This window comes from Wasmannia auropunctata, unplaced genomic scaffold, assembly GCF_000956235.1.
Source record: "Wasmannia auropunctata unplaced genomic scaffold, wasmannia.A_1.0 LD335985.1, whole genome shotgun sequence".
Classification (NCBI taxonomy): domain Eukaryota; kingdom Metazoa; phylum Arthropoda; class Insecta; order Hymenoptera; family Formicidae; genus Wasmannia; species Wasmannia auropunctata.
The window spans coordinates 1,478,376-1,505,231 of NW_012026905.1; the positions used below are offsets into that span (position 1 = coordinate 1,478,376).

The 26,856-nt window shown below is 44.3% G+C and overlaps 1 protein-coding gene across 1 annotated transcript in view; it reads left to right on the top strand.

Annotated features, from left to right (window-relative positions):
* The window catches only part of LOC105454485, a 78,772-nt gene that overhangs the window by 29,990 nt on the left and 21,926 nt on the right, over nucleotides 1-26,856 (top strand). Inside the window, exon 4 of the mRNA XM_011697104.1 lies at nucleotides 11,740-11,832. Within this exon, the coding sequence (XP_011695406.1) occupies nucleotides 11,740-11,832 (93 nt within the window). The remainder of the gene's footprint in view (nucleotides 1-11,739; nucleotides 11,833-26,856) is intronic.

Below are 26,856 nucleotides of genomic sequence, written 5' to 3' on the forward strand. Positions count from 1 at the left end.
CCCCTATAGTTTGGGACCTGCGAGTCGCTTTGCGATTTCAATTTCGCGCCATCTCTTTAGCCGCCCCCTTTTTAACCCTTCCTCTCCTCCGGTCGATCGTCGTCCCCCTTCCTGGCTGGTCGCTCTTTAATATCGATTTCCTCTCGAAGGGTCGAAAATATCGTGAGAGTATCGAGTTACGCGGGCCGCGCACTCGCGACTGTCAAGCCCCCGTCGTTTGTTTTACACTTTGTCGGGTCAGGCGGGACGAGGGGCAGCAAGGGTGTGCAAATGTACGCGAAATGTCCACCGTCGCGAACTGTATTGTCCGTGTAACAACGATAACGCGCGGAATACCTCGAGAATTTTATACTAACAGAGATATTTATACTAACAAAATATTTTACTACAACATATTGTGCATGATGTGCTGTAATTATATACTTAATTATTAACACGAGAAACATTAGGTACTTTGCGGAGATTTCAAGTATAAGCACAGTATTTAATTCCAGCTAGGCACTTTTCATTCTTTGCGATATTAAAATTGTCCAACGTTATCCCAGTGTTGTCGCAAATTAATTTGATTACTTTTAATTTCGTACGATTGCCGAGTAACGCATTAATTCTCTTCCTCAGTGGAATAATCAACTTTTTTTTTTGCAATACATCAAATTCTGAAGTTAATCCCGGTTAAAAGGACGATATTTTATAGGACTCTCCACTACGTACTTAACGTCGTGTACTTAACTTCGCCGGACGTTGCGTAAAAAGTGTCCGACGGTTAATGTATTCCGCTCGCGTTCTCCGCGACTACAATTTGCACCGTGGCGGAAATCTCACCGCGGCCAGGGGGTTCCTGGTAAGGGAAGGAGAAGGGGAGGGGGGAGAGGCGGGAGAAAAAAGAACGACGTAAGTTATTTTCGCGAAATATCATACGCGATTGAGAGAGCGGTGTGCGACACGCGCTACGCGAAAATTACTCCGCTTTGCATAAAGAACGTTCGGCGTGTGGCGCGCGGCGTCACGTCACGTCGCGTCGCGTCCACCGCGTAATGCGCATAAATAAAACGCGTAATAAACGCAGAGGCCATGGGGAGGGATGTCGGGAAGGGAGGAGGGTTGAATTATGCGCGCGAGATAGAACGCCGCAACCCCTCGTCTGCGCGGGCTCGGCGACTGACGTGCCGGATCCTTCGCGCGGGAGCGCGCGCTCCGTGAAAAAGTATCTCGCAAGAGGAAAAAAATGACGGCGGCCTTATCGTGGCGAAAACGCGCGCCGCTATGCTTTTTTATTGGGATTGATAAAGCGCGCGGTACACGATGCCTCGCGCTATCGCGCGATATAAGCGTGTAACGTATAATCAACGGGACCCCTCCCTCACCTCCCAACACTTTGGGCCCTCGCGATTTGTAATGTTAAACCGTGAACGAGGGAGGAGGGAAGGGGGAAATATAAATCGACATTTCGTGTCGACATTATCGATAAAGCGCGGTGCGTGCGCTGTTCGGACCTCGATGAAGAGGAAACGTTATACAATAATAATTCGCGTCATTATCGCGCGATTGTCGTGTATAGCGAAGTGAAAGATTCGTCACAGAGGCGTGACCAGGAAATTTAAAGCGAGTGGCTTCTCAGAGAGATAAAAAGTCTCTTGATCTAAATTTTCCCGTCACGCTATCTGCTAGAAGAAACACATTGCGGCTATAATAACATTTTTCGATTAGAACGGTATACATCGCGCTTGCGAATCGGAGGACGAAAGTTCAGCAGAAAGAAACTCTAATGCATTTATATAAACGCTGTAGAAACGTTGACTCGAATATGTGTTAATTCATATTACAATTGTCGGCGTCATCTAATCCTTGTAGTTTTTTGGAGGAAAAACATTTTTTGGCAAAAAAATTTTATTGTGAACTTTGATGAAGAATAAACGTAATTGTAAGTGCATATTAAAACAACATGCTATAAAAATGGCATCGGGGATAAATTTACCGAATTGTACAGTGGCATTTGACACGTTAAATTAGAAAAATTCGTGTCGTTTTGCACGCTCTCTGAGATATATATGTATGCGTGATGTTACCGATTCGGAATTTTTGCTAATTCCGATTTAATGGCTCGCGTTTGAATTGGATAGACTTTCGCCGGCTGGATTCATGATGTATCGCAATGGTGATGATGGTGCGCGATAATGCGCGCGCGTGTATATGCGCGCAAGAAGCGGTAAATGGAGTTTCCGCTTTAGTATCACCCGGAATCTGCTCGTATTTCCCCTTAATGGCGAATACCTTACGTATTCCGCGTCCGACCGGACCCGGCATACCGGGTGTGCTAATGGAACCGTCACGCAGCTGCGGGGGATCGATTGCGTCCGGCTAATCGCGGCGTGCCGCGCCGCTAATTAACCCCGACCTAGGACGTGTCGTGTCCCTGGAACAGGAAGTTCGATCCCGTTCGTCCCCTTTCAGCCTTCCTCTTCTCTCTTCCCCACTCTTCTCGCCCCCTCCCTCCCTCCGCTTTCGACCGCACCACGAGCGAGCGGAGCGAGTATGTTTGGAATTCGATTTAATTTTCGCGATGGTTATTAACAGCGCGACGGTTATTAATACCAACCGATATAGAGAGCCAAGTATGAATTTCTATGCTCTTTCCGCGGATAGTTATTATTTTTTTACCGAAAATTAATGGCGAATGGGCGCTGCCCATCGGTTGCGCTCAGGTGAGAAACTTTCTCCCCCCTCTTCCCGCCCCCTCCCCCGCAGCTATCGATTACGAGAGATATCGACTTTAGCGAACGAAAACACCTTTCCGTCGTTGTGAAGGTGCACGCACACAATTATTCTTTATCACGAGGGAACTTTCCGAGTCGGAAGTTTATGATAATAGCGAATTTTACATTAATTTCTACCAATTACGGTAGATTGTCCGTTTGTGATTTCATGCCGCAATCGCGAGTCTTCCTGCTGGGAGAAAAAGGTTGAGATTAATTCTGCTATATAAAATACGATATAGATACGATAATCTGCTATAAATTACGATAATACATATAATGTTAAAAAAAAACTGCAACAATAAACACGGTGAAGGCAGATTGCGACAATATCGTACTTGAATGAAAGGGCCATTAGCATTCAATCGTGATTGTCATCTGTTCGAGGAACTCGATTTATCGCGCAGTACGTCCTCGAGGTGTAAAAAGAAATCACGGAGGACCGGCCCTCCGCGATACGGTCCTCTAATATCCCTTTAAATGGATTCCCTTTAATCCAATTTGCCGGCTGAGCGATATTAATGGGTTGGAATAGCTGGCGTTCGAGGCGGAATAATCCTTAAATATTATCCCTCGCGATATCGCGCGTTCTTCTTTCGATCTTCTCCGCTTCTTCCTTCGACGACCTCCCGCCGAGATGGCCGCCATTTTTTTTCCTCTCTACGTAGAATTCCGTCCGTTTTATAGACCGCAGAAGTATGCAAATATTAAACGACATTATAAGAGCACGAGAGTGAAAATCTTTATTTTTATTTTTAACGTTAATTTACCTATACATTTCTCGTTGATTACTTTTGATATAGGTATCCTCGTGAGCTCCGACGTGAGTCTCATTATTTATCTCGCGCACGAATTGTTTCGCGAATGTGAAATTGTGAGATCTCAATTTTCTAGTTTCTTTATATATCATAATTGCATTTAGATCATCTCGATAACGACGATTTGAGATCTTTTTGATATGTACATTGTGGAACGAAACATGGCGCGAGACTGTTGCTCGTTCTTTTCTCATTTTCGGAGTCGCGTCGCATCCTTCGACCCTCCGTTGTATCGGGGTGTCTGCTCGCGAAAATATACGACTCCCCCGCTTCGGTACCCCTCCTCCACCCTCCTCCTCCCCTCGCCGACGAAGACGCGGGCGCAAATAAACGCGAGCCAACCCCCATTATTCGCGCGTTTGCTCGATGGACCCACCACCCGGCACTTCAACAATGCCGCAATCGCAAAGTTTACAATAATATTGTTACGCCGGCATCTGCATGCACCCCATAAATCATCCCCGATTCTTTCCTCATTTGCGCCCTCTCCCCAGGATCTCCCATTCGCGCGGGGCGACGAAGCGTTGTGGAGTTATTTACACGAGAACCGATATCTCGTGAAAACATCTATACAACAACTGAACTATATAATGACTTTCTGGATACATGAATAATATGTGGAGGAATTAAATAACATGTAGAAATATATAATCATCGTATCTTTTTTAAGAGAAACTTGTTACGATTTTCCCTTCTATTATACTCGTTAAGTTTTTAATTTTTCTCGGTTTTTGATGTTATATGTGTTGTTTCTGAAGAAACGAATTTTCAAAGGAGTGTATTATATTACACGGGGCGCGATTTTATCTGATTTTTAAAATAAATTTCAAGTTGAGTTTTTCTATCGCAAATGTGATCAGAAAACGCTTGGTCGTAAAAGATCGGCCGAATTTCGCGGTGCGCGCTATCGGGGAAGGAAGACAGCCGACACTGTCGGAAACCGCGAAAACAAACAGGTGAACAAGCAAGAGTGCAAAGGAGTGGCCCTCATCTATCTCAAAGTCATTCCCGTTTCCTTTATTATTCCACTGCTACCTCGTGGGAATCGCGCGGGGGAAACTGGTGGCGTAGGGATGGGTAGGGGACGAAAGAAGGGCGGTCACCCCTTGGAAATTCCAGAAGGAAGATGGAAATATGAGACAACAGGGTGGCGGTCGAGGGGTTGCGCTCTCGCCGCGGCGGCGGCGGGAAGGGAGGAAACGGGGCGAGAGGAGGGACGGAGGAAAGGTAAAGGCACGGTTGAAGTACACAGCGGGGAGGAAATGCGGCGGCTGTTAAAGGGAGGAAGAGGGGGAGGGGGGTTGAAACGTAAACTTTATTCTGGACAGTGCAGCCCCCGCGCGCTGTGCGATTCAATTATTTTTGCTCAGCCCCGACGACGCTTCCGGGCAACCTCCCGTCAACTCTTCCCTGCCCTTCTCACTCACTAACCTCTCCTCCCCCCTGCGCTCCCGACCCGTCTCTCGTTGCGGTCGGGGGTGGCAGACGCTTCTAATTTCATTATTCCCTCTCGAAGGACGGTCCTGCCTTTTTCTCACCCCCGCGCGGTTTATTTCCGCGCCAAGCATTCCGCTCATGAGGGCTTCTAACCGTTACGTTCTCTTGATATACAGGGTGCTCCGGGTAAAAGAGGAATATTTATGCCGGTTGAACTGAACTGAGCGACGCGCGAGAGGGATTATCCAAAACGTAAAATTTAAATTTTCGTGTGTTGCCCCATTTGGATTGTTTCTCGCTATTATTTTTATTTATAATTACGGTACGCGCGCGATACTGTCACTGCAATTTATTGCCACGAATTTTGATTTAAAAAAAAATGGGGATGCACGAGAGGCCGAATTTTCTGTAAGCTCGCACGGTCGGAAGAGAGGGCGCTATTTCCAAAATTCATTCGCTCGCACGGCGAAAATGTTTAATAAACTTTGCGCCGCGTTTTCCGCGCAATCGCGCCGACGGAATTCCGCTGCTTTTTTTTCCTCTGCACGCCGCCGCGGGGGCGTCGACCGATATAAAAGAGCGTTGTTGTAACCTATTCCTCCATCCTCCTCCCCCTCGTCCCTCCCCCCTTCCTTTTTCCTTCTCCGTTTTCGTCGCCGAAAACTGCAATTTCCCGAGACGGGAAGGAATGCGATTAAGCGTTGATGGCTTCCTAAATGCAAACAACTCGGGAAACCGTAATCACCGGAGACAATCGCCCCCTCTCCTCACCCTCTCCCTTTCTCCCTCCTTCTTCTCGCGACACGGCGAGGGCGCTGTTTTACAAGCCAGGGGTGAAAATTGAAAGGGTGGGTGTGTCGATTAGCCGGCGCCTCTTAATTCACGATTATCGCCCGCCGCGGTATTCACTTTCGGAATGCAAAATGACGGTGTCGCCAGATCGCCGTCGCTTCGTCGCTTGGCGTTTACTTTTTTCCTCCTCTTTTCGTTTTCTTTTTTTTTTTAATTAATTTTTCTCCTTTTTAGATCCTTTCGCGCGTTCGCAGTGCCAACAATTGCGCGAATACGGTGCTATTTCGTGCTTTCGATTCTTAAAATACCGCGTGTCGCTTTGGTAAAAATGTAATTTAATCTACTGATCTTCTGAATTTCACTTTTTTTTTTCTTATTCTTTATGCAAATTAAAATTGCGATATTTAGTGTTTAATACACGTCAGTAAATAAATAATTATGTATATAAATATTATAATAAAAATTATGATTTAAATTTTTATATTAATATATGCGACGCATCTATATAGAAAATAGAGTTTTGATTTTTGCGTTAGAATCTTACAATTTGACCAAAGGCGGTAGAAAAAATCGTTAATCCGCACACCCGCAATATGATGTCATCGAAAAGGTTCTCAAAATGAATTAGCGTTGCCGACGGTAAAATACGATTTCTCGGTTAAATAGAGCACAATACTTGGACATTATTACGTTTGATGCGTTTGAACGTGTAGTACGTGCTCGATCGGATCGGTCGAGAGGAGGCTGGAATTCGAGGGTTGCCGCGGTGCGGATCCTCTCCCTCGTCCGTCGCTCCATTGCATTTTCCGACGTGACGGCATCCGGCCGTAGCGTCGACGTCGACGTCGTTAAGCATCGCGAGACTCATATTAAAACTACCCCTCGGGACATCGCCGCGAGAACGGCGCGGCGGGAGGGTGAAAGGACATTTACGCCGCAATTGCTAAGGACTCTCATCCGCCCTAAGAGGGTGCGAATAGCGAATTTAGAAATAACAAGAGACAAAGAGGCGAATAATCGTGATAAGATCGTGATATTTATATCATTGAAACGATCACATTATTTCGCATTATTTATTTATATTTATTTATAATATTTATATATTGTTTACACTATTCAATAGATTTTTAATAGCGACAAGATTATTTTATTCTAAACATTATCATTAAAGGTAGTCACTTTCTTTGGCTTCTACAGTTTTGAGCAACGCAAAACGCATCGTACATAGTAACAGAATATTCCCTTCAATATTTCAGAATTTTTTACTAACTTAAGGTAATGATAACAATTTTTTAACTTCAATTTTCTTATTCGGGCAAATTCCTTGCTAAAAGCTAAGATTTTTCAGACATCGATAATAAGGTTTGTGAGTTTACAACCTGCTGCATCTTAAAAATTATATCTGACCTGCATATAAAATAAGCAAAGAGCATAAAACAAAAGAGAATCAAAGTGCCCCCAAGTTTATAATGAGTAAAAAGTTCCATTTAAGTGGGAAATCTTGGTAAGAAAAAAAAAGAAAAGGAAAGACTGGGAGACGCGGGTCCATTAATAACCGCCGATGGCGCCGATAGATCGCGGCGAGAACTCCGTCGGCGAAGAAATAGGAAATGTGTTGCAGCCAAAACGGCAACGAAGTTTTCCATTAATCTACATTAATACCGCGCGAAATCTTGATGGCGCTCACTCGCGCCTGTTGCGTTTAGTAAGGAGCCGGTCTAAGGGCCCTGGTAAACACCCTCATAAGCAATTAAGCCGCTTAGAAACTCCCGCCGTTCATTTATTATCTCTGTACCTTCTAAGCAAGCTCGCAAGCTCGCAAGCACTGATAAACGACGCACCGAGCTAAGAAGCCGTCCTTCAAAGCAGCTCCTTAATTACGCGTTAAGCATCTTGGAGTTGCTTCTCCGCTCGCGCCTCGTTGGCCTTTCAGAAAATAATTGCAATTTAGAGCAATTCCGGAAGTTCTGATGCAGCGAATGATTTGATTGACCTTCTTGCGTAGTCTGAAAATATTGATCGTATAACGTTAGAGAAATTAAGTAAATTAAGGAGAAGAAATCGATCTCTTTAGATTGTATTAATTATTCTTAGATTAGATTATTCTTCGTCAGACACTTGTTTTTTGAAAAATTGAACGCATTTGAAGCGTCGAATTTTCGAAATTCTAATTCTTATTGCTCAAGAATGTCGATGGTCAAGTTTCGAAATGTTTCGTAGCTGTGAATATTCGGAATTTCCGGATTTCACTCGGAAATCGGTGCGAATGTCCAAGACTCTGAATATCCAATACTGTTCATATCTTCAGATATGAACAGTATAGCGCTGCGTCTTGAATTCCCGTCCGGCGTGAGCGAGTGCGTTCGCCCTATCCCGAACCCGATATAACCTGATATAGGTGTGTATATCGATATCGAGATGTCTCCGAGACGGGGACCAGATGAGGAACGTTGCGGCGAAGGGTTGATACAGGACGGTCCGAAGTTTGCCGACAGCTGGGCGGCGAGGAGGGAGAGGGCGGGGGAGAAGACGAGGGATGACCGGCGGACAATGGGGTGCGTCGCCGATGACGAACTCAGCCTGCTTCCAATCCCCGGAGTCGCTCGGGGGTTGCTGGAACAGCCCGCAAACAAGGGGGGTGGGCGAGTCAGCATTTCCACCATCGACCCCACCACCATCACCACCGCCACCGCCACCATCGCCGCCCGGTTATGTTCCAAACGGTTTACGCATTCTCGAGCGACAGGGGAAGAGGAGGGGGGAGGGGAGGGGGGGAGTGCGAAGCGCACCGGATATTTCTGCTTACGATTATACCGCGTGTTTCGCGATGTTCGATATTCGGCGCTTTAATAATACGCTGCTACTTGCGGGGGTGCTTAAAACGCGGAATATGTTTGCACGGGGAAAATTCCGACGCAGGCTCTCTTCCCGCGAAATGAAAGTAACGAATATAATTATATATATGAATGCACGTACGGGATAATATTTGAAAACAGAGATAAAATATTATTGAATAATTTTTATCAATTATAAAAATATAAAAGCCTTAGGATAACTATGGAAATGTAATATTTATTTAACATTCCGTGGAGATTTACTTAATCTGCAACTTGATCTGTATTTCGATATTTTTTGCATATTCAAATTGGTTATATTTAAAGGATTGACGAAGACAGATTTCCTACAAATTAGGAATTTTAATGATTAATAAATAAAAATAAAAAAAATTCGTAAAAGTTTTGCAAGAAATGTTTTTCCAACCTACGTAAGGGTCTGTTTGCGGGACATTAAAAAGAAGTGACGGAAATGATTAAGCGATAATTGAAATTGACAAACGTGGGAAACTGCAGTTGAATCTTCCGTGCCGTTAAATTTCCATGCGGACTTTGTCCCCGCGGTGAAAAATAGAAAAGAAGAAACAGCTACAAGGGAAATCGTGTTTTCCTTTTTTTTGCTTTTCTTCTTTTCTCTTTTTTTTTTTTTTGGTTCACGTATATGTCTCGCTGGAGGCTGCAACGAAACATACGCGAAAAATGGCGGCGACAGCTGTCGACGTGCGAGTTTCGATGTCGTCTGTAAAATTCTGTATCGTAAAACTCGGATATGAAGCACGGTCCTCGCGGCGAAATTATTGCCAGGCGAAAACCGTGAACCGGACACACTCCGCTATTATATTATTCCGTTGTGATATTTCTTTTATTTTTTTATACTGGTAATTATGATAAATACAACATGATAACGTGTATGCGCGGATGATAAATACGGCATGTATAATTATGAATAATGAAGTGGACGATGCCACTTTTACGTTTTCGTTCCTGAAGTTTGAATCATGACTTTTTAAATATGATAAAGGAATAATATTGGGCTCGCGCTGGGAATAAACGATGCGCAAATTACCTCTAAATTTTTAATGGCTCGTAAAGATGAAATATGTAAATATACGGAAGGGTACGTTTCGGCTTACATTTTCTGCCGTCATCGGCAGAGGAGGGCAAACCACTAAGAATACTTTTCGCATTTATTGCGCGCGTGATCTTATTTTTTTAAATTTCGATTGTTCGTGACTCGGAAGCTTTGAAGTAGGAAATTTCAGTTTCAAATTAATGAAATAATATGCTCTTATAAATTTCTTTTAACTTTAACTTAAATTTTTTTCTTTAACTAAATTTCTTTTTGGCGCACACACACACACACACACAGAATTTAACGGAAAGATATAAACTAACTCAATTATCGCGGGGAAAGAAAATACACCGGATAAGTTAACCTCAGTTAGAAAACTGCGATGGAAAAAAAGGGGAAGTATCATGTGTATAATTTTTTGTAAATAAAATTTCTCGCCCCAAAGAATGGCGTGTTCAGTGGCATGAAACAATAAATAAAGGCCACCCTCCGGAAACGAGCGTTCTGCTTGAGGTCGGTGGACGAGAACGGCAGGGAAGGGAGGGGGTGGTGAGGACGGGGAAGAGAGGGAGGCGGAAGAGGTGAAACGAGCTTCAAGAGTGCCATAATTTACGCTCCACTCGTTTCTTCCTCGTGTATACCTAACGTGTACGAATGAAGCATAAATTCACTCTCTGTACCCTCTCATCCCCTCGCCGTCCCTTGTATTTGCGATCTACCGCCGTGAGAGGAAACTTAACGTTTAGCCACGCGAAACAGGCCGGGAATTTTCCGTTTTGGCAACTTTAATTGAGGCCCCCGACCGGCGAGGCTTAATTCTCTCGCGGCCGGAGAGGTTTCTCTCGTGAAACGGAAATTAAATTACGACATTATATTAACCCTTTCGCATCTCACTCATGTCAGACTTGTTTCGCCAAGTGTATTCTGAATTTTTGAAGGCTAACTGAAAGTCCCCGAAAATGTCATAAATGACGTTCGTATAAATATGTTTGTAAGTAACGTACGCTGGTACATGCAACTGAACGTTTGTGAAATTTTCAGGGAGGATTTAAATCTCAATGTGAGATAAAGATTACATTTTAAGAATTTAAATGTACTTCTGCAGAGATGTTTGGATTAATCTCGGGACCCCTCGCATGTCGTAGCGCTTCCCAGGGGGGAATCAGTAGAATTTTTGCCCAGGCTCTAATGAAACAACAAACGCATTTCGGGCTCGATTCTTCGTAATAGAGGGGAGGGCAGGAGGTTGAAAACGAAGAGGGATGCTCGCGGCGGGAAGGCACGACCCGTAAAACTACCCTACGGGGCGCTCCCTCCTGCAAGTCGCTTTCGTCCGGAGATACAGCATGTATACGGTTCCTTGTCTAACCAGTCGCCCTTTCCTCTCCTCCGTCACTCACCCATCCTCTTCTCTCCCTTTTTTCGTCCTTCAAGTCCGTTAGGTAGCGTACAAGTCCCGCTATTTACGAGGGATTTGCCCGCGAGGGTGGAACACACAATTTCCACCGATATATACCACTGCCCTCCCCCCTCCCCCTCCCCTTACCCGCTTTACCACCGCTCGTCTTTCCCGCCACTTCTTTCCCGGATCGTCCCAATTTTTCTACCCCATAACCTCTAACGAGAGCCAGCCTCGGCTGGAGGGTCGTTTTTCATTGATAACCGTGAGTGGCTCGTTCGGCCTTTTTATTATATTGGCGCGATCGCTCGTTCGGCAAGTGAATCTCGCTCATGTCTCTCGTATCGAGTACAGGGGAAGAAACGCGTGAACATGTTTTTTTTTAGTTTTCTCTCTGCAATTTATCCATCAGATAGTTTGATAGCCAGTTTGCCTGCGTTGAATCCGCAACACAATGTGTCAACACAAAATAAATAAAATATCCATCTAAAGATATCATGAGATTTCTTGACATTAATTTTTATACATTGGTGAAAAATTTAATTTATACTTAAACAGATACTAATGTAAATTAATGGATCGATTTGTACATTGACGTCAATCTGAAATCATAATTAACAATCTGTCTTTTCAGGAGCTGCGGCGGCGTCGCGAGTTTATGTCGACGCTTTGTCCCGATTAGCCCGTCAGGCGCAGTTAGGAACATGGGGCGGTTCGAAGGATGTGGGTAAGTACGAAACTTCAAATTGATCAATTTCAATCGGAGAACACGAGACAAAACTCTTTACGTTTTATTCGGAGTCATCTGGTTGAAGTTCGGATTGTTCCTCTGATTTTTTAAAAATGATTTGTCTCATTTCCAGCTTTGCATAGAGTAACTTATAAGTGCCACAGCTTTTTAAGCGAGAAAATGATTTATCGAGCATAAGGGTGCTTCCCGACGCGTGCATTCGATCGGAATATTTTTTATTTTGTGTCTGAGTTACTTTGTGCAAAAGTAGAAATGGACCAAATCATTTTTGGCAAAGCTTGAATTTTTTAAGTGACCGGGAGGGTAGTTTATCGAGCATAAGGGTGCTTTCCGTCGCGTGTATTTGATCGAAATACTTTGTATTGTGTTTGTGGCATTTGTGCGTTACTCTATACGAAGCTAGAACAATGGGACAAATTATTTTTAAAAAACCGCTCTAGGAATGTTCCAAACTTCAACCAGCTTTCGAGATCAAGAAAAAAAGAGCACTACTATAGATAAAGAAGCGATGAGAGGAAAACGAATTATCAATGTATCTGCGCATAAGAGCTTTCGCGATTTGTCACGAGACCGAAGACCTACCGCAAATCTCAAATAATTAAGAATGAAATTTGGATAGAAAATCTGGTTTCTTCACACTCTTTTAAAAACTTATATATATATATGTATATATATAGCATGTATTTGATCGAAATATTTTCTTACAAAAACAAATTTTTTTTGTAATGTGGCATATATTTTCTAAGTTATTCCGAGCAGTTGATCGAATCTGGCTCGAACTTGCGTCCGATTCATTTCGTCGAAACAGGGCAAACAAATAAAGCAGTTCTCGTCCTTTCGAGAGCCGAAGTTTGCATTGCTCCGGAACGAGGTGAGCTTTTCCGAGGCTTCCAAAGCCAATAAAGCGTGTTTAACCGTCTCTAAGCTCGAAAGCTCCTCTTCCCTCCCTGTCTTCTTCTTCCCCTCCGTCCGTCTATCCATCTCCAGACGCCGATGAACGAAAGTTGCTAACAAGATCATTGCAGCGTGATAAGTGTACGTATTAAGCTCAGGTCGGCGACCCGCGCGTACGCGGAGCTTGCGAGCCTCTTAAAGCGGGCTAAGGTACAGACTTAGGAAGCTTTCCAAGTGCCAACGACCGAGCAAAGTTTTTATTTGTTCGGGCAGGTTGGGGGGGGGGGTGGAAGCACGGAATCCGATCAGGGCGGATTTCACACCAGGATTCCGCCGTTTCGTCGGATTGATTTTTGGATCTGTCGATTTTGATCATTACTTACCGTGTAAAATGATAGTTTTTTTTCCTACGAGGTATATGTGTTATTTTTATATTAAGTGTTTCATTATATTTTCATATTAAAATATTTTTAATTATCTGTGTAAAACGTTTATACTAGGATATCTGTTCTTTATTTAATTTTAACGCACTATTATACGCGTTAAAATCGGGTCCTGACTGACACCGAGAATTGGCTGCAGTTGTCCTTCGCGTTAACAATTACCGGCAAATATGTAGCGACCGTTTCAGCAAAGATAATTTTCAACGAGATAATTTACGACGAATTGCAACTGTGATAATAACGCGTTAGGGTGTATGAGAGACAGGAAAGAGAGAGAGAGAGAGAGAGCGAGAGAAAGAGAGAAAGAGAGAAGGGAGGAAAGAGAAAGAGAGAAGAGTAGAGACTATCATCGATTCGGAAATGGGACGTTCAATTAATCGAATTAATAAATTCACCGATCGAGTTATTTGCAATTTTGCATACTACTCGCGCACGCGCGCGCGCGAGCGAGGATGCTGCAACCTCCTGCTCCCCTCCTCCTCCCGTTGTTTCGAGCATAATTAATTAGCGCGTCCTGGAATTAGCTATTTTATTTTACAAATAACGTCACGCGCGTCCCGCGACGTAGAAATTGTTGTTTATCGCGCTCTCGCAGTCTGCTGCAATTTATTGTGTAATTGCTCGAGTGTGTCGTCCGTGCTGATATTAATTATATTATTCTTCGAAACTTCCTTCGATCATTTATTCGGCGATTCGCGCGTAAAATTAATTGCCATATTTTGTCGGAGGCATATATAATTTCGGAGGCAAATTTTGTCAACGTAAACAATAATTAAGAGCGTGAAATACTTTAAAAACGTGTATTAATGTTTGCCATTATTGTTATAAATTAAATAGAGAATATATTCGGGAAATAAAACGCGACGCGTGAAATATGAGATAAAAATACATCACACGAATATCATAGAGTTATCAATAATTATTTCAAACAAAAGCATTGTGCGCAAAATCACATTTACATAAATCCGTTAATAATTAACACGAAATTCCGTATAACTTTCAATAATTAATTTACATAATCAATGTAATTTTGATGTGCCGCTCGATTCACTCGCAATAGCCACAGTTCTCGCGACAATTCCTCGTGTATATAAAGTAAAAGTAAAAATCTCGCGAAACGTCTAGTGCAGTCCAGTTTGTTCGAGATGTCGATTGCCTTCGCGAAATATGATGAATTTGTGATTTAAATTTATAATATTTTACTTCGAGCTTTTGTAGAAGCGGAACAGCGTCGCGCCCTTTGATACGAATTGTATCCTAAAATACCCGGATTAAAACACAATGAACTCGCGTTATTCACGTAATGAACCGATAGATGAAGCACGCGGGGGCGGGCGGGAAGAAGGGAGGAAAGGGGGCAGGGGGAAGAGAAGAATTAAATACGCCATAAAACGATCGGCTGTAAGATTAATAGTCGGCGTTTTTCGGCGCCGCGCCGCGCGGGACGCGGAGAATCGGCGGATTAAAATTCTACGGCGCGGCGGCCGCGGCGGCGTCGACGCGCTTTAATAATAATGTAAACGCGCAACGAATGGGAATTAACGCGCGCGCGCTCGCCCCGCGCTGTGAAACAGGAGGAGGGAAGAGGGTGCGGAGGACAGACGGCCGCTCTGAAATCCGGCCCCTAAACCCCCTTTTCCTCCTCCCCCCCGTCCCTCCGCCCCGCTTGGCGCACTAACCAATATGCGAGAGGAAGGAGCGAAGAGGATGACACACGCATAATTGCATAAAATTATCGAGGTCCGAATTATATATGTATCGGCATCGTGCTTTTTTTGTTTTGTGTTAAACGCACGCATCGATAAATATAATCGCGTGATTTTGGCCGGTTTTTATTAAAATCCGCGAGATTTTGCGAACACCCCTTGTACCGTGAAGAATAGGAGATGAATTTCGGTGTTTTTCAAAGTTTGTCGGTTATGGCGATGAAAAAGATTCTAATCTTGAATGAACGTATTAATAACAATTTATTCTTCGCTCCTTTATTCCGAGCTCCTTTATTTAGCTAAAGGGAGACACGACTTACCCTTATAGAAACTTGGAAGAGCCAAATAATCATTTATTTTTAGTATTAAAGACGCGAATAGTATCTTCAATATTGAAATAATTATTTCACCTTTCCAGTAGTTAAATTTCTGGGCACTTTACGCTTTAGGCTGCGCGGGGAGATTATTAACGAAACGGAAGATATTTTGATCGATTCACCACCGGCCGTTTGAAGCGTGTAACTCGCCCTCCAATTCTACGTATGCAGATATATCCGGCTGCGCTTTGCACTTATCATCCGGCTTTTCGCACGCCCGGCGGTCGAGAGGCGCACTTGCTGCAACTTTAATTCCGCCGCCGGCGAGGAGTCTTCGCTTCTACGAGAGTAGAGGCAGTAAGGAGTGCTCCGCAAACAGCGAGTCGTACAAACATCTCGTTAAACATTTTCTTACGTCTCTCCGTACAATGCACATTTAATAACGAACGCATCTTGTATTTCCGCGAAGTTCTACCTGAAGAAAAATTCGCGATGTCTCTATTTAGGCGAGACCTATTTCGATATATAATCTGACGCAGAATTTACAATAAATATAGAAGTAAATAAAATTTCGTCTTCAATATCGAAATTTTGTCGCGCTAAATTTAATCTGAATCGTCGTTAAGGATGACTGACAATAACGGGAAAAAAAAATGAAAACAATTTAATGCCATTTAAAATTCTACGTTTAATGTTCACAATTATGTCAAAAATGTCTCGTGAAATTGTGAGCTATTTTACACACCGTCAACCGTGAGGTAAAAATTTTAATAAAAAATGTCTGCCCGCGAGAAACTTTTAGGCGTACATTTTCAAATGTGTGTACAACGTCGAATTTCTTCACGCATCCCTCGAAATCCTCACTCGCGCGAAATTTCTGTATTCCGCGTAGAAGCGGCGGGAAGGAGCGCCGCCGCGGAAACGCATCGGTCTCGATCTTCACGCGATTATGTCTATGGAAATTCGTGCAGGAAGCACGAGCGACACTCGGGGAAATCTGTTTTCACTATCCCCCGCCCGCCCTTCCCCGCGCCTACTCCCGTCGCGTCGTCCCCTTTCCCTAAACCGCCCTTCCGTCCTTACAGCCGCGAGGGGGAGCCGCGAAAATTCGTAGCTCACGATGTTAGCGCGAGGCGAAATGAAAATGCGACAGCGAAATTGCCAATATCGTCACCCCAGATTTTCCTTGCTCCAGCCCACTTTCCGCTCCCTCTCGCTCTTTCGTCAGTGGAACCGGATCGAGGCCGATTCGGCCGAGTCTCTTCGCCATGTAAGTTCACTTCTCACCAGCCACAACGAGAACAGCGATAAAATTGTTACTTCAGGATATAATTAAACTTTAACAATTACATATTGTATATATTTTAGTATATTTATACACGATAAAATGATGTATAACATCACTGATCGAAAGCATATAATCTTGTAAAGTCAACGACAATATTAAAATGAAACAAACGCGTCATGCTCTTGCTTTAACAAAATGTTATTTGTTTCATTAATACTGTTATTGAATAAACAAGATTATTTTCAATTAGACTGCCGTTGGTGTAAATACTGTTAACATGCACATCATTTTTTCCCGTGTTTTTAAAGTGTATATTCAAGATATTTATACGATAACGGTACTTCTTGGTAACAAAAATTTAACTTTACGGTTTCGTAGGTTCCTGTATATTTACCGTTGCATTTGTACCTTTATTTCCAAGATAACTTTTATCTGTTTGTTTTAATGGTAGTTTAAATTCTCATGGGATTGGCTTTTCGCGTTTTATTTTTCCGAGCGTCATGTAACCCACGACGCGAGTAGCGCGACTCTGTGTATAGTCAGCCGCAGCTGGCAGTAGATACGCCGCATGTCGGTCAGACACAAAGCATAAGGGGAAGAGAAGATAGAAAAGAGCACGGACGGATAGCTGCGTGCGATAATACGAATAAGCAATCGCTTCACTATAACTGAAAACTGAAAATCGGATTAACAAAAAGTTGGATCAGCTAATTGTCTCGAAAAAATATTTTTTGGCAATATAAGGTCGCATTTTATGTACATTTATTGATATTTAATTTCAAGGTCTTACTTGATTTTTATCAAGTTATTTTACTCACTCAATTTTTTCGTGAAAAATCTCTTTTGATCCTCCATTACATTATATTACGTAATTTGATCATTATCTTTCTAATTTGTTATTCTTATCTTTGTATTTGTTTATTATTTTGTGTAGTTATTATTTTGCGTTACTCTCTTTCTTTTTACTTGCCATTTTCATATTCTTAGAACCTTAGAATATTAATAAATGCTTTTATCCATCTGTCTATAATTGCTGTTGTTACGTGCATGAAGAGAGAGATACATATATCAATTTCCCGTACGCGTCTGAAATTTCTATCTTAATCAGGTCCGCGCGTTTCAGGTGAACGCGTGAATAATTCGTGCGACGCTCCGCGCGCGATGCGCGCGTAATCCGCGGGAATCAATTTGCAGTTTGCAGTTTAACGCAATTTTACACGCTAAACACACCGAATCGTTGTGTTCCCGAATTTTCCGAATGACGTATCCGGGCGGGTAGATAACGCAGGTCGGACGGTTGCACGCAGCGGCGGGTAGAGGAGGCGTCCCCCCGGAGCGAACGAGTCGGAGAGCGCGATCAGCCAGATGGATAGAGACGGAGAGCGCGACGGGACGGGGGGAGGCAGCACCGTATATATATGTATATGTGGAAATACGGACGGTATTGGAGCGGCCGGGCGCTTCACGCGTCAGAAGCAGAGCGCGTCTACGCACTGCGAAGCGTGCAGAGGGTGAGAGCGCCGGGACGTGGGCGAGGAGGGCGCGGAGAGGCGCGGGGTAGCAGTGGAAACGCGCGAGCCGTGAAGGATATCGGGACCGTTCCTTGCAGCTGGCACAGAGAATTTCCTCCGAGCTCCGGTGTGTTTCTCTCTCTCTCTCTCTCTCTCTCTCTCTCTCTCTCTCTCTCTGTCTATTTCGCTTCTCTCCTAAGGAAGATCTTCCTGCCGTCGGGAGTCGGTATAACCGCGCTATCTCCCCGCTTAATTGCGTCTGGTCGCGCGATATAATAGGACGCACGAGCCCGGGTCTGCCCGTTGTGTGATAAGGGACGGAAAGGTGCGCACTCACCCTCCCACCTGTGTAGACGGGCTCGACGACGTGCAATTATTATGTTGCATTTGAATATTGGGTTGGATGCACGCGCTGCCGCCGCCGACGTCGGTCTGTTTGTTGTCGGGAACACACCCGCGCCGCGCGGGAATGAAGAGAGAGGAGGTGAGGCTGCGGGTGAAGCCGCGAAACGAGAAATTGACGGCCCGGGTCGAGTGCCGCGGTTGTTTCGAGATTTACGACTTCTCTCGTGGGCTCGTTTCGATCACCCACTCTCGCAGATGTTAAACGTTGGCGTGCTACACTGTCTAATTTTCCAAAATTGCCGCAATTTCCACGCGCATTCTCCTCTCTAAATTTTCCGCGCCCCGTTTTCTTTGTATTTTCTAAATCTACGGAATACTTTTCACTCCCTTCTCGGCTTCTTCGCCACTTCTGTCTTCTGAAACATTTAAATTCAAGCACGTTTTCGCAACCGTTTCGCCGGCGCTTTAAACAAGTACCGCGTCCACGCTCTTGCGTTCCTTCCCTTCTTTTCCGCCGCGCGCTACATTCCTAATGCTTCTTCCCTTCGGGGATCCACCGCGTGTTGCCTACGAGCGCTATTCGGCCGGCACGTGGGTTTTTATAGAACGATGAACGTGTACTGCACGCAGATGCGCGGAACTCTTCGACGCCGCCGCCCGCGCCATCGTCGTCGTCGTCGTCGTCGTCGTCGCCGTTGCGGTCGTCGTCCTCCGGAATCGTCCGGCTCCCCTGTAACGTCGTTTCATGGAAAGTGGCCACTTTGCCGCAGACACGCTCACAGTTACACCCAACGAAGTTACAAAGCTCCAAGTTCGCTTCGAAATTCCGCCCGAAACTTGAATCGTTAGCACTCCGAGCGTCTTCAGTTCAGTCCCCCTGCAGCTAGCTTGCATTTTTCTCGCTCGTCGGTCCGATACGTTTTACCCTCGGCTCGTATATCCGAAGCTATTAGGAAATTGTTGTTTCTTCTATGAAGATAACTGAAAAGAATTATTCTTCGCGCGAGTTACAAAAGGAAGAAAAAAATTAAATTTAAATATGATGAAAGTGGAAGAGAGGAAAAAATGTTTCTCGGCGTATCTACGCGATTGTTATTAAAAAAAATGTATTTTTCGTGCGATTTTAAAGCGGGAGAAGAAAGTTACAGGGGGAAGAGAAACGCTCCCGGAGATTCGCGCGAGGGAAGATTTTTATATACGCGTGTGAAAAAAAAAGAAGAAAAAAAAGAAATGAAAAGAGAACGAAACGAGATTACGGAAACTGTTGTACCGGCGAGAAAGAACTTCCCTCATATAATTTTGTAGTACGTGCTCCGCGGCGGAAGGGTTGAAATAGTCGCTCCGTATCCATAAATCACCGGCGCGGCAGCAATCTCGCGCGCGCGTCGGCGGGCGGCGGCGGCGGGCGTCGAACGAGCCTCTCGTTGAAAGAACGTGACATGACGGTCCTAATGAAAGCAGCAATTAAGTAGGCGAGAGCGATCGACCAAGTTCCACGCTCGCCCCTTCCCTCCCCGTTCCCCGTCCACTCGCCCCGTAGCCGAGCAAATTACACGACGATGGCAATTAATAAAGCCCCCGTAATGGCGTTCGCGGTTGTATCGCGGCCTCCGCCGTCCGCACCGCCTTTCCCACCGCTTCCCACACCCATGGCACATCATCCGCTCCCTCCTCCCCCTCGTGCAATCTCATCGTCGTTAATCACTTTAACGAGTGCTTTTGTTAACGCCGTCGCGCGATAAGAAACCGTTAAAAAGGATCGTTCGCGAATATCGGGAGTATAAATTGTCACGTACACCGCAGCCATATTGTCTTACCGTAAGAGACTTGTTTAACCCTCTCCTTAACGCAGAAGTCATAATGACGACGGATTCTTGTTGTCGTCATGAAATGTCCACCGTCATTGGAAATTGGCATTTTCTCATCTCAATTGTTTGAAACACATTTCCCGGTCGATTCAAGTTAATAATTGTTCATAAACATAGACGCTTGTGATTCGTGACTCAATTGAAATCGATTAATTGCGCTTCCCGCCGCGCTGTACGAATCCTCCTCGCGAATTCCCGCCCCGCGCGTTCTGCTCCCGCAAAAAGGAGGAGCAAGATGATGAATGGTTCGTTATGATCTTAATAACTTGTGTAAGAAGTTATGCAATAACAATATATTCGCGCGGGACTTGTAACAAGTTATATAACAGCTGTTCCGCGATGATATATCTCTACGCAAAACTTGCAACAACAGCAGCAAATTCTTTATCGCAACTTTTGTAACAATAATGCGATACGGTCACAGCGTCTGTACGGAGTTTGCATTCTTTATTTGCGACGGGAAGTGACGGGGGGGGGGGAGACAAGTTTTGGATGCCCGCTAGACTTGTAATAACTCGTAATATCTTATTACGCAACACCAATGGACTCGCGTAAAACTTTTATAATTAGCCCCCCGTAATAGCTTTTAATGAAACGCGGACTGTCGCAGAATTGGTGGTATAAGCGAAGGAACGTAGCATTATATATCTTGGCGAGAAGTCTGCCAATTAATGAAATTAATTTTTCCTTCGCGAATATAGGTAGATACGTGTCAGGGCAGATTATCGGTTTTTTTCTTTGAGATTACAGCCTGCCCGGAATAGAAATTAACTTTACATTTCTTTACGTTTTTCCAAGTACCATAAGAAATTTACATTTTGAGAAAAAGTGATCTTTCGAGATGCTCGTCACGCGCAGTCGATTTTGCGATAAGAGATTTGACTCTTCCGTTTGTTGTCTCCCTCTCCCCCCTTCCTCCCCCTCTCCGAATGTGAGTCTCGAGTTCTAATCAGAATCGGAACTGTCCTTGCACTCCCGGTAAACGCGCGCGGCTGCAGGTATCCGGCGCGGGGAAGCGTTTCATTACGCGAGATTGCATCGTGTTTCGTGAGAACGCTCGCCGGAGAGAACCGGGGCGAAGATGCGAGAGAGCGCGGGCTCGTATCAGCGCATTTGAAATGGAAATGCACCCGAAGATTCCCGCGACACCAACCTTCTCCCCCTCCTTCTTCCTCCCCGGTTTATATCTATGCGATGCAGTCGGCACTCGCGGAGCCGAGCTTGGCAACCCTCCCGGTCGTGCGACACCCCCATTGTTTCGTAATTCGGCGGCGCGATTCCCGTCCCGGTGAACGCCATATCGCACGCTCTTTTACATGAAAGTGCATAACAGCTTACGGAGATGTAAATGCCACCTTTGCAAAACACGAATTTTGAAAGCTTGAAACTGCAGGCTGCAGAGTCTCGAAGGTTCCGACACCCCCGATGGGGGATTTGAGATCACGAGAATCTTAGAAACGTGAAGCTGCGAATATTCTTAGGGAGGATTATTTCTAGGATTTTCAAATTTCACGAAGTAAGCTTTAGAATTTAAAAATGTAGAAATATGTGAAATTTACAACGCTCCCGAGTAACTTTACTTTTAGGATTATTGCAACTTTGAACTCCGAGGCATTAGAACTTCAAGATTTAAATTGAATTTTTAATATTTTTTTATATAAGGGGAATATAAAAGGATATTATTTGTTCTTGTATTTAAAATTTGTAAAAAAGTCTTAGAATTTTAAAATTTAGAAACGTGGAGTTTTAAGTTTTCTTGGAAAGATTTACATTTTATAATTTATGGCGTTTATATTTTCTTTTTAGAACCATTAAATCTTGAAAGTTAGAATTCACGGATTTTAAAAATTTTTAATCGAGATTTCGTAAACAAATTGTTAAACATATTATTACATTTTCACGTATAAATACGAATTTCCTGAATTTCTTATGCCAATTGCTTGTACACATATATGCTTGTAATTATTTTATTATTTTAAAGCTTTCGCAAATAGGGAAAGTCGCAATTTTCGAGGTCCACGGCGGTCAGAATAAATCGTATACTTCTCTAATTGGAAAGACGAAGAATGACGACGGACGCGCTGCGTAAATACTCCGTCGTCGCGGGCGCTGCACGCCAGGACGCCGCGGGATGCTGCGTGCTGCAGCTGAAATGTTTACTTTGTAACGGTGCACGCGATATCTCGGCAGCGTTATTAAATTGCTCGTATTTGCATGACGGCGCCGAGCCGAGCTGAAGACCTAACGACGGGAGTTACGGTCCCGCTTAAAGCGTTGTACGGGGGAGGGGGAGGGGTGAGATGAAGAAACCGGGCGATGGCGAGGGAGGAAGGGAGGGAAGGAGGGAGAGGGCGGGGGAGGTTAGAAGCAGCGAGACGCGTAATAAAAGGATGTCATTTAATTTAGCGATTCGCCGGATTCGCTCGGATTCGCCACTTTACCCGCCCGTCCGTTCCGCCCCAGACGCATTTATCCGAACCGAGAGGCCAATTACGACTGTTTTCGCTCGTACTCGTGAAAGTACCCCCGACGTCTTTATTCATTCCGGACGAGAGCGCGGGTCCTCTGTGCACCTTAAATAGGACGGATCCTCTCTCCGCCACGTTTAACATTTAAGTAGCTGCGTAAACTTGAATTTTATTTCTTCAAGTTTCCCCCACTCCTCCCTTCCCGAATTTTTTGGGATTGTATCGAAATTTCTTTGTGTCGTAATCTAGCGATCGATATGGAAAGTTATCAGGATTCTTCAAACTTTTGAATGGCGGATAATTGGAACCCTTGAAATGTGAGATTTCTAACATAAGAATAAAGGGCGACGGACTCTCTTATAAAACTGCGAAATTTTGAAATTTTGAAATTTCGAAATACTGAAAATTTTAAAGCTGTGAATTTCTAATGTGTCTCGCACTTTGAATTCATAGAATTTCAAAGCATTCGAAACTTTGAATATTTCTTGAGTACGGCATTTTTCTCAGATACTCGCAGAATCCTTGAAATTTGAACAAACAAAAAATTTCAATTGCTTGGATTTTCGTAATTTTGTATACACATTTTGTATTTCAAGTGCGAAAACATCGATTGTTACACAAAATCGGATTGTTTGTATTGCCGACGCTTTGAACTTTGAGTTTCCATTCGAATTGGTCACCTCTCGGAACTCTCGGCGCCTAGGTTTCAAACATTCGGGGAACGTAATTACGCGCGTCGCGAGCAGATTCCTATTCGCGAACGATCACGTCATTTCCGGCGCAGTGCGAAGCTCGCGTTTTAATCGGACCTACTTTAATTTCGCTCCGCGAAACGAGTGTGCGCTGCCAATAATTTCCCGATTGCATTTGATCCTACTTTAATAAAGCGGCGCCGAAGATTGGTGTTTGCACGACGGAGACCCGGCACTCCCACCTTCTTGGGAAAAGCGATTAAATCATCAACTACTTATCGGATACGAACTAAATTAAATATATCTTAACGAATAATGTTTCAACGAATTATTCGTAATTTGAGAAAAAATATTTTGATGAAAATAACAAGTATTATATCTATATTAAAAAAAGTATCTAATATTACAATAATATATTTAAAAAATATATACTATATACATATAAAAAACCATATGATTTTCAATATTTCTATAAAATATATATATATGTTTCGCGCAGGATTTTTGTATAGAATATATGTATGATTCAAGAGAGAGAGAATACTCAGACCTTTCCGCATTTCAGCAAAAAATTCGCGGTTCACTCATCCCGCTTAATCCTCTTACAAGGGTTTTTTCAACCCTTCGAGATGCTCACGAGGAAACGACTATTCACGCGAGAATATTCGGGGCGACGTACACGTCTCCGCACTTTGACGATCGATCGATCTTATAACACGACCCTCTCCCACCATCTTCTCCCTCACCTAAAGATTTATTGGCCTCGAATACGAAACCTTTTCGCGAAAATTCCGCGCTCGGGAAAATTCCACGTGGAATTTTTTCAAAAATTCTCTATAAGACAGTTTGTAATTACGCGTTATCCGAAAAAATTTCAACAATTTATTGTTTATAAAATCTGTTAAAAATCTAAAGTCTGTTTGTGAAAAAATAAGCTTCCGAAGATGCCAGATTTCGATGGTTCTAAGTTTTAAAACTTTGTATATAAAAATTCTGAAAAAAGTATATTAAACAAAGGATATTTTGAGGTTTTTTAAGAATAAGAAATGAAAAGTTTCCTACGTCTTGGAGATTCAAAATTTTTTGCGGATTGAAGATCTGTGCTCTTGCAGAGGAACGTCCCTCCTCGTATCATTGAATCCGATTAAACTGCGTCAGATACGAAAAATCCGTCTCGGACTGTAATCCTTGGTGGGACAAACGTCAGATCGTTTAGGATTCGTAACCCCCGAGAGAGAGAGAGAGAGAGGATCCGCGGCAGCGGCTTTAAGGATTCGCGAGTCGTAACAGAGGGGGAGGGGGCGTCGGACGCGCGCTCTGCCGTTGAAAGCAACGCGGGAAACGTATAAAGCGAAATAAAATAAAGTGTAAGCGAGCTTTACTCGGGGGAGCGCGATTCTACTTTAGATTAAATTCCGAAGCGCGCGACCCACCTTCTTACCGCCACCTCCATCGTCCCCTTTTTCCCCTGCCCCCTTTTCGTCGCCCCCTTTTCGACTCCTCTTCCCACGACGCGGTACACCTTCCAACGGCGCGGAGCTTCTATCTCGTTTCGGAAAGTAAGCTTTTCTCACCGCTGCGCCGCCGCCGCCGCCGCCGCGCGACGGACGTTTTTATCAGCCGGCAGATGGTTTCGCTTGTAATCCACGATATACCACCCCGCGTTCTTCCCGCGTCCTTCCTCCCTTCCTCCCCGCGGGATCTTCCGCTGGCAAGAAGGACGAGATCGACGAGCGTTTATTTATTCGAGACGCTCTCGAACGCAGCCGAGGGGGCCAGCCTCCTACCAGGAGCCTGCCGAGAGGCGAAGAAACGAACTGCTCTTGCGGAAACGAAGTTATTTATCGTACATCTCCGAATCTATCCTACAATGATAAAAATCATCTTCTAAAAAAATTATATACATCTTTATTTTTGTTTATAGAAATTATCTTTGAACGAAAAGTCAGTCTTACACTTCGCGCAGCAATCGCGTTTGCGTTTATCCCCTCCCTCGCACTCGTTTATTCAATTTACCCGGAAAAGTGCGCGCACTCATAAAAAATACACGGCGGGATTCTCCTAAACGTGGCTTTGGACTGGCGTCCATTCGCTCCTCGGGTATACATATTTATTTTGCGAATTGGCGAGATCAGTCTCGCGCGCGGAAGGGGGTGGCGTTGATCTCCGACAGTTGCTCTGTATCACTTCGGAATAACGAAACAAGATAGGGGAGGGAGGAGGGGAGGGGGGAGAAAGGAGCGTAAGGGGAGGTCGGCACGCGCCTACTTCATCCCTCTTCTTGACAGCTCTATCTCGCGAGTATCCCCTCGAATCCACCCTGTGTCTCGCCCCCTGCGACCTCCTCCCTTCCCTACCCTTTAGCAGCTCCCCTGACACGAGTCGTTACTCTTTCCGAATACCGAAACTTCCCTACGGCTCGATTTCGCCGACTCGGTGGGGAGAAGGCGTCGCCATTTTGCAACATATTTTGCATGTCCTTTGATGTGCGCCTCTCTGATCAAAGATAGCAGGTTCTCCCCTGTTCTCTCTGAGGAAAAGAGCATCGCGAAGAGAAAAAAATGCGCGAGCAATCTAATTGTAAATCAATCAGTAATTCTGTTTCAATTATCTTCGCGATCTTAGAATCTTACGGACACACGATGGGATCTCTATTTTGAACTATACGGAAACTCGGATAATCGAAGCTTCCGATAACGGAGTAATCATCCTCTTAACGCGAAATTGCTTCATTCGGCAATATATATAGTTTGTTCTAATATCCGAGAAGATTTAGTCCAGTTTCGGGTTATTCCGCGAATTTACATTTTCCAAGTTTTTTTTACATTTTTTTTACTCCTTTCTCGTTACGAGACACACCCCGTGCATTTGTTTTACCTCCCGAATGTACAGCGGCGCTTTAGAAAAATAACTGCGGAATAATTGGAGATGTCAGCGGCGCGCGCGAAAAATTAAGACAAATTGGAGCACCCTCGCGGTTTAGCCCAGGAATGGTCCTCTCCACCTTAACTGATCCGAGCCGGGTCTCGTTCCGCCGGGTTTAACGAGAGGGAGGAAAGGAGGAAGGGAGAGGGGGAGTGCGGGCTCTATCTTGGAGCGGAAGGAAGGGATTCCTGATGGGGTTAGGCTGGGACAACATTTCGACCTGGCCTCAGCGAGAAGGGCCAAGACAAACAATTTTCAGCTGGCTCGGCCGTCTCGAACTAATTAACGTGGGATTTCGCCGTCACGTGGTCGTATTACGTTACCCGTGGATTATTGCCCGTTAAGGAGCATTATTCGGTAATTTTGATTCGACGATCGAAACGGGTATAATGACACGGTAATTACACAGGGAATTAATTAAAGACTCAAGGCTATAAATGTGGAGAAAAATTCTGCGGCGCTTCAAGATACTGAGAGCTCAAAAACGAAAAGAGATCTACACATAAGGATAGAATTTTTTTTAATCCTTCAAGTCCACAAGCT